Genomic DNA, 9,899 nt, shown 5'->3' with positions numbered 1-9,899 from the left:
AGATTTATCACCACATAGATGTGAAGGACATGTTTCAGGGGAAAATATGGTCATTCAGTGGAATAGACACGACTTTCAAGCATTCTTGATGAAAAAAACCAGAGTTGAATAGAAAATTTGACATTCAGATACAAGAAGCAAGAGAAGCATGAGAAGGTAAACAGGGAAAAGAAATCATAAGGAACTTTTCAAAGTTGAACTATTAACATTCCTACATGGAAAAACAATAATTGTAACTGATGAAACTTTTCTCAGTAGTTGAAGGGAATAGAAATATATATGTCTATATATAAGGGTATATGGGCATATGAATACATATGTGAATGTGTGCATATATGTTTACAGGTATACATAGATAGAGGGCACAGGACCAATTTAACAGGAAGGGATGATACTTAAAAGATGAAATTAAGAGGTGAGAGAGGAATATAATGAGAGGAGATGGGGCGAGACAGAATGGGGTAAACTATCTCATATAGAAGAGGCAAGGGAAAATGTTTACAATGGAGGGGAAGAACAGGAAGGCAAAAGGGAATGGGTCAACCTTATTCCCATTGAATTTGCCTTGAGGAGGGAATGAAATACATACTAAATAGGGTATCTCAACCTACAGGAGAGTAGCGGGGGAAGGGGATGAGAGGGAGGATGATGGAAGGGAGGGCAGGCTGGGGGGAAGGGAAGTTGGAAGCACCCACTTTTGAAAAGGGACGGGATCATAGTAGAGAATAGAACAAGTGGGAGTTGGGATAGAAGGGAGGGAAATATAGTTAGTCTTTTACAATATATCTACTATTATTGTTTTGCATCAGCCACACATGTACAACCTATACTGAACTGCTTATCTTCCCAGTAAGGGTGGGTGACTAGGCAGGAAGGAAATGAATCTGGAATTCAAAGTTTTAAAATCAAATATATATATATATACATATATATGCTATTATTAATACTATTTTACATGTAATTGGGAAATAAGATATATAGGCACTGGGGCTTAGAGATCCACTGGAAAAGTCGAAAGGGGTATGGGAGAAAATATGGGAGAGAAGAGATGGGAGGAGGGGCTATCCTGTGGGACTGCTATTTTGGGGTGGTGGATAGGGGAAAAGCAGGGAGAAAATTTGTAACTCAAAATCTGGCGGAAATGAATAATGTAAATCAGAAGTTAATAAAGCATTTGAAAAATAAAAATTAAAAAAAACAAAGACATTAATAAAAGGGAAAAAAATAAAGAAATATAAGACAAAAATTAAAAAGAATCACATAGGGTTCAACTGTACCTGCTTGTTGGTCTGTATCTGTAAGACCTTTCTGTTGACTAGTATTTAGTATTCCAGGTCCTTCTCTCCCATTGTCCACACTATCCACACCAGGAGGTATAAGCTGTTTAACCTAAAATAATTTAATTTTTAAGTTACTACCCACAAATTAAGTGACTCTTGAAAAATAATTAAATACACATCAATGTTTAGATATCACTGAGCCTGTTCCTCTCAAAAGCAACTTTCTAATAATACAGATGCATTTATACACATGTAGCATTGCATTGGTATATGTGCAAGCAAAGCTAATGGTAGAAGTAAAGCCTTGGAATTTATATGTATGTAAAGCAGGAAGCAGATGAGAGGATGCTGATGCAATAAGATGGTCAATTTCATTTGCATGCTTCCTAACTTTCTTCATAAATGTACCATGCAACAACAAAAAAAAGGTTGAAAACAATCATTTGTGCTTACCAGCTTATTATTGTGTTAGCACTTTTACATTTTCACAGTGTTTTACAATTTTTTTAGTTATCCCTCCCAGTCACTCTGTAGAGGTGGTTGGCATTATTATCACCGGGAATTAGAAACATACAGAGTACAAATCAGTTTCCCAGTATCATTCATCACCAAATGCTTACTTTCATTGCACATACTGATTTTTCTGATATCGCAAGAGCTGAATGGGCCATTCCTAAATAAATGCACTTTTTAGGAACAACAGGCTTTATCAGGCTAGTATCATGTTGCCTCTGTGCAGGCCTAAAGAAAAGTCACAAAAGTTTGATTCACTTGGACTACTCTTTAGACAAGGTAACAGATAAAAACTCTCTTAGAATGACAAGTAAAGGACTTAGCTCTTGAAATTGATCAATATATAGACGTACTGAGTTGCCTGTAGAAGCCAGAGCACAGAGACAATTTTTTTTGAAGCTAAAAGGCAACATAGTCATTTCTTGATGACTCTTTATGAGGGGTTCTTAACTCGATGTCTATTAACAAAAAATATATTCATGGGGCGGCCAGGTGACGCAGTGAGTAAGAGCGTCGGCCCTGGCATCGGGAGACCCGGGATCGATTCCAGCCTCAGATACTCGGCACCAACACAAAAATAACTCGTCGTGTAACCTTGAGCAAGTTACTTAACCCCAATTGCTTAAAATATATATATATTCACTCTATTTTGATACAATTGATATCCTTTGCAATCCTATACAGTTTATTTTATGCATTTAAAAACATTTATTCTGAGAAGTGTTTCACCAGGTTTCACCAGATTTCCATGGGGTTCCATGATACAAAAACAGTTACGACCCCCTGGCCTACACCAATCAATGGGAGTAATAAAAGAAAATGTAGTAGATTAGGAAGAATGACCCTGACCTGTATAGCATGAACAAGCTGGGTTTGACCAAGTACATTAAAATTGTTCACTAATTCAACAGAGGAGTCTGGGGATTAGTGAGGCAAATATATCAATTACTTTTAGTTTCTCAACAAGGAAACACTCTTAAAAAGGCAACAGTAAATTCTGAATTATTATTAAAGCCACCAACCCTCATTTCTGTAGCATTTTCAGCTGCGTAGAAAGTATATTTCTTCACAACAGCCTTGGGAAGTAGGTAAGTGAAAGTACTGCTACTCCAATTTATAGATGGGGAAATGGAGGCTTGGAGAAATTAGATTATTTGCTCAAGTTCACACAGTGAATAAGTATGAGCATGGGCATCTGGATTTGAGATCTGGTCTTGGGTTTTTGCAAGGTGACCATTTTGAATCTTAGCTGGATTCCCAACCAATCACTCAGAACTTCCCTGAGTGACCTCTTTCTATTTGCCTTCTCAGAGCACATAGATTCAATTCAATTCAAGAAAGATGTAATTAGTAAGGTAAATCTACTATGGTGCCAAATTCTGTAAGGCTTCTTGGAATTATGTTGTTTTGGTTTTTCTCTATCTCAGCTCCTTCCATTGCACTGGATAATGGAATTACATTAGCTGTATTTAGTTATTAATGTTTTCTGGGCCAAGAATATCTTTATTTGTCAACATGATGCTAAAGAGGCCAACATCACTGGTTTGAGTCACAAATAGACTGGTTAGAATAACTGTCTTTTGGCCACAGATCGTGCACCTGACCTATTAGAATTTTGCTTCTGGCTGTAAAGGTGACTAGGCATGATGTGGGTAATGGGACACACAGCATAAACCATCCATGGTAAAACAACTCTGGACACAGGCTCTGCACATGAGTATTCAGAGTACAACACATGATTACTAATGTTACTAAAAACAACCATCATCATTTTCATTACTATCCATACTATAGAGGCATAGAAGCAAGCAGGAAACTTACATATTCTGGACTATATGAGGTGCTTTTTTCAGGAATGATTGGCAGTACATTCCTATCAACTTCAGCTTGTTTGTAGCAATGCTTTTGATGGGTAGGGCTATCAGGAGTATGCCATCCATGAGCCTCAGAAATGGATTTACCTGAAACAAACAGGAATGATATGTATTCCTTTCTGTTCACTGTAGATGTGACATTATTTAATTGCACACACAAAAAAATAGCATTATGGGTAACATGGCATCAGGTTATGGCATAAAAATGAGTTCTGCAGCTTTCCTTGCAAAACATGCATGTTTGCAAAAGGTCAGTAGCGTCCGAATGAGATGAGTCATGCAGCTGTGGCACATTGTTTTTACGGAATGTTGTCAGGATGGGACAGAACACAAAGTTTGCTGCTGAAGCTGATAGTTTTAGAAGCTGGGGTCTCCAGTCATGATATAAGCCTGCAATGACAGTTAAACTAAAGTGATGATGTATGTGTGTTCTTTCAGAGGTCAAAGGAGTAATGAATGTCAAATGGCTGGAAATATCAAAGGGTCTGCCCATGGCTCTGGTGCATACTACTGACCTAGTAGGGAAAATCACACCTTTCGCTGCCAAAGAAAAGTAGTGTTGCTTATGTCAAATAAATTTTAGTACCTTCTACCTAACTCTAACTCTTCTTCCCAGAAGATCACCATAAGCAAGAAAATAGTTTTAAACCAACCCACCATGGAAAAAAAAAAAAAAGCTTGGGCCATGCTTAAAGGCTTCAAATCACAAGGATACAGTGAAGGAAACCCCTTCTACCTGCCCCTAAAATTAAAATCTGAGCTGCACAGACCCATGGAGTAAAATATGCATGGTACTGAACTTAACTCTGGTTTTTATAATAAGATTTTCTGATGTGCATGTGAGTAGATGTGAGTAGTATCGCAGCATAAATACACCATGACCCAAAGACATGATGTCAACAAAAAGGCAAGAAGTCAGACATGACATGTGATAGAAGTTTAGGAACACAGCGTGTGCCACAGGAATGTTGCCATGTGGAGGTACATGAATTGGCAGAGGCCTACCAGAAGATACTTTCAAAGTTTCTGTGGTCATTTTAAGATATGCCTCAGGATTTTCAGTGATTTCTACATCTGAAAAAGAACAAGGTCATTTTCCTCACTGGATAAAATACTCGGGTCGACCATTTAAAATAGCATAACTGTTGTTATCTGTGAAGTGAAAGCCATCAATTTCTATACTTTTAATACAGGATATCTTTTAAAAAAACCAGTGTTACAGCCAACTTTTGATTATCCGTGGTACTGGGGGGATTGGGTGGGGGGCAGAAGATGAAATTCATAGAAAATCAAAACACTTTATTTCAACTAAGAGCTTGAATCCCTAACCAGAGCTACTAATGAGTAAGTGACTTTTTGTAATGGATAGATTTGAATTTTTACTTTTTAATTCCTTTTTTATTTTTTGCTTTTTGGAGGGCAATTGGGGTTAAGTAACTTGCCCAAGGTTACACCACTAGTTTTTTTGTTTGTGTGTGGGTGTTGTATCTGAGGCCAAAATCAAACTCGGGTCCTCCAGACTCCGGGGCAGGCACTTTACTCACTGCGCCACCTAGCCACCCAGTTACTTTTTAATTCTTTCTCTTTTCTACTGTCTTAGGTCAAAAAAATCAAGCAAATAACCACAATACAGAGGAACAGATGTGAAGAAGTGAAGTGATAGGCTAGGTAATTCATAAATTAGAAAATTAGTGCCCAGATAATTGAAGAGTTGACAATGCCACTTAAGTTATTTAAAAAGAAAAAAAATCCAAGCAAACCTCTCCGTAATAGGAACCCTAGGGGAAACCTTCTCTCAAGATTTATGGCCTTTACCTGATACAACACTGTAGTATGGTCCTTCTTCATCATCTTCATGAGAGGAGGAGCCCCCCACATCACCTGTGTGATCCCATTCAAGTGGAATAGAGTCTACACTGACAGGGGTCTCACAGCCTGACCGTTCATGACCCAGTGGGGGAGGCATAAGATGACAAAGGGACTGAGGGGACGATGGTCCCTCATTCACCTCCTTCTTATGCCAAGAGTCATTTTGTATTTCTCTTGAATCTTCCACATCTGTTTCATTTTCAGAGGCTTCTTTTTCATCTTCTAATCCCTAAAGAACAGACAGTTTTTGGAAAATGAAAGAAATTAGGCTGAAGAAGAACATGGGGAGAAGATTTCAACTCGTGGGCATAGGGTGAGGCTGAGGGGAGGATTTCCTGCTACATAATGTTATCACTCAAGTGTAATTGTAACCAGGAAGTTATGATTGCTGTGTTTTATTACTTGACTTATAAATTCATTCTCTTCTAATTCTCAGTTACATTATATCTCATTTGAGTCGTAGGAAGGAAATGATGGAAGATGTTAGATTTTAAAATAGATGGAATTGTGGGGTAATTTTGGTGGCTACACTTAACGGAGTTTGGAAAAGGTAACTATCCTTAGAATGAAGTAAAAAAGAAAGGGTCACTTGTGCTTTTAAGTGGCCATCATTAAATAATGTTCTCAGCACACCAAGGTTAAGTAGGCAATGACTTGTACTGAATTGCCACTTGCAAAAAAAAAAAATGGAATTTGTTCTTTTAACAACTGCCTAAGAATGGATAAAAGCTGCTCTTGACCAAAAGCAGTAAATTCCAAAAGCACTAGGAAATTCTAAAAGTAAGTGAAACAGCAATTAAGATAAAGTAAATGACAAATTAAATAAAGTAAATGACTAGTAGTAAATTTTCTTAAAAATCATCCTTAGCTGATTCTGGGTGTTTAAACATTCCCAGAGAAGGCTACATTCAGGAACACAGTACAACCACACACAAAGGATATAGTGATTTTGTTTAAATGATTAAATTCAACAATCATTAAATATCTCCCAGATGAAAGATAAAATAAAATCCTAATGACATCGAAAGAAAGTCTAATATTTTCCACCAAAACACTTCACAATTGCCACTTTCCTATTATTTACCCAACAGAAAATAAGTTCAGATTTGGTATAGCATGGAGGGTATGGTGAGAAGGGCAGTGCCCTGCAGAATGATAATAAAATAGAAACCAGAATCTCTCACCATAGCCTGTTAAACACAAAATAATTCATTTGTGTGGACTCTTACACAGACTAATATTTAGTTTTTCCAATTCACAAAAAAAAAACACCCCAATTCTGAACCAATCTTAAATCTATTGTTGAAAGTCTACAACAAATACATCTCTCTTACTGGATTGTGAGAGGTCAGCCGCCGGTGAAATCGGGCCACTCGGCCAAATACTTCTTGGCAATACCGATGGAGTTCTTCTAACTCATTTTCAATCAATACAGCATCCATTGGCTCACTCTTCTGAATCAGATGCTCTCCAAATACAATTAACTGGTCAATCTTGTTGGTATTTAATGTAATTTCCTGTTGGAAACCCTGTTTAGAATATGAGAGAGGACTGCTTAAAATATTTTCCAACAGAGACCTAGGCTAGACTTTCCTCTCTGCAGAAAGAATCAAAATCTTTTCTTTAACCTAACTTTTTCTTTAATCATAAAGTCCACAGTCAAAAAGCTTACTGTGTGTTGCTAAAATATTCCTTTTCATCAATGACAAACTATGAATCTAGAGGTTTGAAGATGAAGAACATGGACAACTCTCTTCCCAAGGGATAATGGATGCAAAAAGCAGATTGAGACATACATTTTTGAACATAGCCTGTTGTGGGAATTTGTTTCATTGGGCCATGTATAATTGTTAGGAGGATTATCTTCTCTTTTTAAATTTTAATTTAATTTTTAATTGGGAGGGAGAAATGCTAAAGTAAAAAATATTTCCCCTCTTTACTTTTAAAAAAGCAAATCATTTTCTCCCTCATTTAAGAATTTTTCCATTTAAAAACTTTCTGAACACTTGTCATGCTTGACTCAACACCATGTGAAAGAGATAACTATGTATCTTAATCACTCATTGGTAGAAGCAGTTCTCCCATATTATTTTGCTAGTGGGCCTTTAATTTTGACCTTGTCATTTCAGCGGTTCACATGTGTAAGGGTTATTAGTATGTGGTAGATTTCACTTCTTGACCTTTTCTAATACCTAACAAAGAGTTAAGAAGATGGCTTAGTGGTTGGAGCACTGGTCCGGGAGTTTGGAAGAAAAGTTCAAATCAGACACTTACTAGCTGTGTAGTCCTGGGCAAGTCACTTAACCTCTGTTTGCCTTAATCCACTGGAGAAGGAAATGGCAAGCCATTTCAGTTTCTTTACCAAGAAAACCCCATGGACAGTGTTAGCGTTTTATGGTTCATGGGGTCACAAAGAATTGGACATGACTGAATGAACGATACCTAATAAAGGTGGTAAGAGGCATCTTTAGCACAACAGATAGAGAATGAGTCTTGGAGTCAGAAAGACCTCTGCCTCTGACATATACAGGCTATATGGCCGTGGGCAAGTCACTTAACTGCTCAGTGCCCAAGGCATCTCTCTGGCCCCAATCTAAATCAGTGGAGGGCCTATTTCCCCATCAGAAGTATCCTACATGAATGCAAATCACAGATCAGGCTACTTTCCATCCTCCTCTATGACTGGGGAAAAACAAAAACAAACAAAAAAATAAAAAACCTAACAACTACCATACTACAATACATTCCCAGACTGCAGAAAACAGCTTTCTGATGATGGTAACCCTGTAGCTTTGGGAGCAGCCTGGATTCTTACAACTTGATCCAAGATAACTTCCTGCCATGCCAATTAGCCCACAGGGGCCAATGCTTCAGGGACATGCTTACATGCAGCTGGCGCATTTTGTCATCCACATCACTCTCAGAGAAATGCTCCACATTTGTCAGTTGCAGGTCCATTTCAGTGAGCCACACCAGAATGCTCTCCCGGGTCCCTTCAAATTCTTCCCTTTGATTAGTAAAATGCTATACAATAGAAGAACAAAAAGGTATGTTTTAACTGCTCTTTTAGGATTCACAGTGTGTCCACATTCTAAATATGTCTCTAAAGGATGACTGTAGAAAGAGGGGCATGGTAAGAAAGACCATTCTCCTGGGGAGTCAAGGAGCTGGGCTTTAGTCCTGGGGCAGCTTTCCTCAACTATAAAATGAGGGGGTTGGATTTAATGATCCCCAAGTTCCCTTGCAGCACTAAATGGATGATTTTAAAATCTCTCCTTCTCTGGTCCTCAGGTTTCTCATTGTAAAAATACAGATTTGAACAAGATATCAACAGAATTTAGACATGGAAAAGGCTTTCTAGACCATCCAAATCGAGCTCCTCGTTTGGCCGATGAGAAGCAATTTGCCTCTCTAAGGTCTCTTCCAGACCTGGCATTGCTGTTAAATGATTGCTATGTGATTTAAGTGTAGGATGACTTGAGTTCGTTGGGTGCTTTCACTATTCTAATTTTGAATATACCTTTTCAAGAGGGAAAGGGGAAGAATGTAAATATTAAAAATGTCCCCTCAACTAACAAGGACAGACAAGCTTATCTATCTGTAGTTGTAAACTCCATAATTTTATAGGAAGGGCTTTCAGTGGTAACAATGGAATAAGGTTAGATTGAAGGCATTATGTTGAAAATGGAATGGACTCCAAAGGAGAACTGTGGAATCCCTTCTTCTGGAGAAAGAGAAAAAGGATAGATTCTTATCTCCCCAGAAAATTTTTAGCAAAGCTACACCTTAGGTACAGGAGCAGAGAATAACATGACTTTAGGCACCCTATTCACTGTTCTAGTTCTGCAAACCCATATTCAAACTCCCATTTACTAAATTTTCTGAATGATAAAGGCTGAAAGCGAATATTCTTAAAAATACAAAAGAGACAAATTCAGACCTCTGAAATAAGATAATGTGATCAGTCATACTAAAAGAGAAGTAAGCGTTCCATAACCTTTCATGATCTATAGATGGTAGTTGTGACAATGGGCTCTGGAAAGCACCTCCCTTAATGCAAAAATGAAAGCCGTGTAATCATAAATAGACATGTACGGCAGAACTGCATTCTGGAAACACCTTAGACAAAGCAATGAGTAAGAGGATTTCTGATAACACAGGGATCTAAATTCTTACTTGTGGGTATAGCTGATACAAATATACCTAGCATTGGCTAGGTGGAAAAGTGGATAGAATTCTGTACTTGAAATTAGGAAAACTCTAGTTCAACTCTTGCCTCAGAACACTTACTAAAACTGTGACCAAGGAAGGGCAAGTCATTTCACCTCTGTGAGTCTCAGGTTCCTCATTTGTAAAATGGGGA

At 37.9% G+C, this 9,899-nt stretch overlaps 1 protein-coding gene across 2 annotated transcripts; it reads right to left on the bottom strand.

Annotated features, from left to right (window-relative positions):
• Positions 1–1,191: 1,191 nt before the first annotated feature.
• LOC138176153 (nesprin-2-like) lies at positions 1,192–8,598 on the bottom strand. 2 transcript variants are annotated; one of them, XM_069106925.1, is made up of 6 exons: positions 8,423–8,596; positions 6,871–7,065; positions 5,483–5,765; positions 4,673–4,741; positions 3,615–3,754; positions 1,192–1,389 (listed from the first exon to the last, which is right to left on the bottom strand). In XM_069106925.1, exons 1-6 carry the CDS (start codon positions 8,492–8,494, stop codon positions 1,207–1,209), a joined length of 942 nt encoding a protein of 313 aa, XP_068963026.1. In that variant the 5' UTR covers positions 8,495–8,596; the 3' UTR covers positions 1,192–1,206. The 2 variants fall into 2 exon arrangements, with proteins under 2 accessions (XP_068963026.1, XP_068963027.1); XM_069106926.1 differs by lacking the exon at positions 4,673–4,741 and having other exon boundaries at positions 8,423–8,598.
• Positions 8,599–9,899: the final 1,301 nt, after the last annotated feature.

The sequence above is a fragment of the Petaurus breviceps genome, unplaced genomic scaffold (assembly GCF_028583685.1).
Source record: "Petaurus breviceps papuanus isolate PSGF00001 unplaced genomic scaffold, PetGlider_PUasm1.0 81354, whole genome shotgun sequence".
Classification (NCBI taxonomy): Eukaryota; Metazoa; Chordata; class Mammalia; order Diprotodontia; family Petauridae; genus Petaurus; species Petaurus breviceps.
The sequence above is the reverse complement of the archived record's forward strand: the minus strand, read 5'-3'. Positions and strand labels throughout refer to the sequence as shown.

Bases quoted from the DNA above. Each gene is read 5' to 3' on its own strand.
- LOC138176153 (XM_069106925.1), bottom strand. From the start codon at position 8,494: ATGGACCTGCAACTGACAAATGTGGAGCATTTCTCTGAGAGTGATGTG. The intron at 4,742-5,482 runs GTAAAGGCCATA...GTTCTTTTTCAG, and splicing joins ATACTACAGTGTTGTATCAG to ATGTAGAAATCACTGAAAAT. The intron at 3,755-4,672 runs GTAGGCCTCTGC...TGTTTGTTTCAG, and splicing joins AACTTTGAAAGTATCTTCTG to GTAAATCCATTTCTGAGGCT.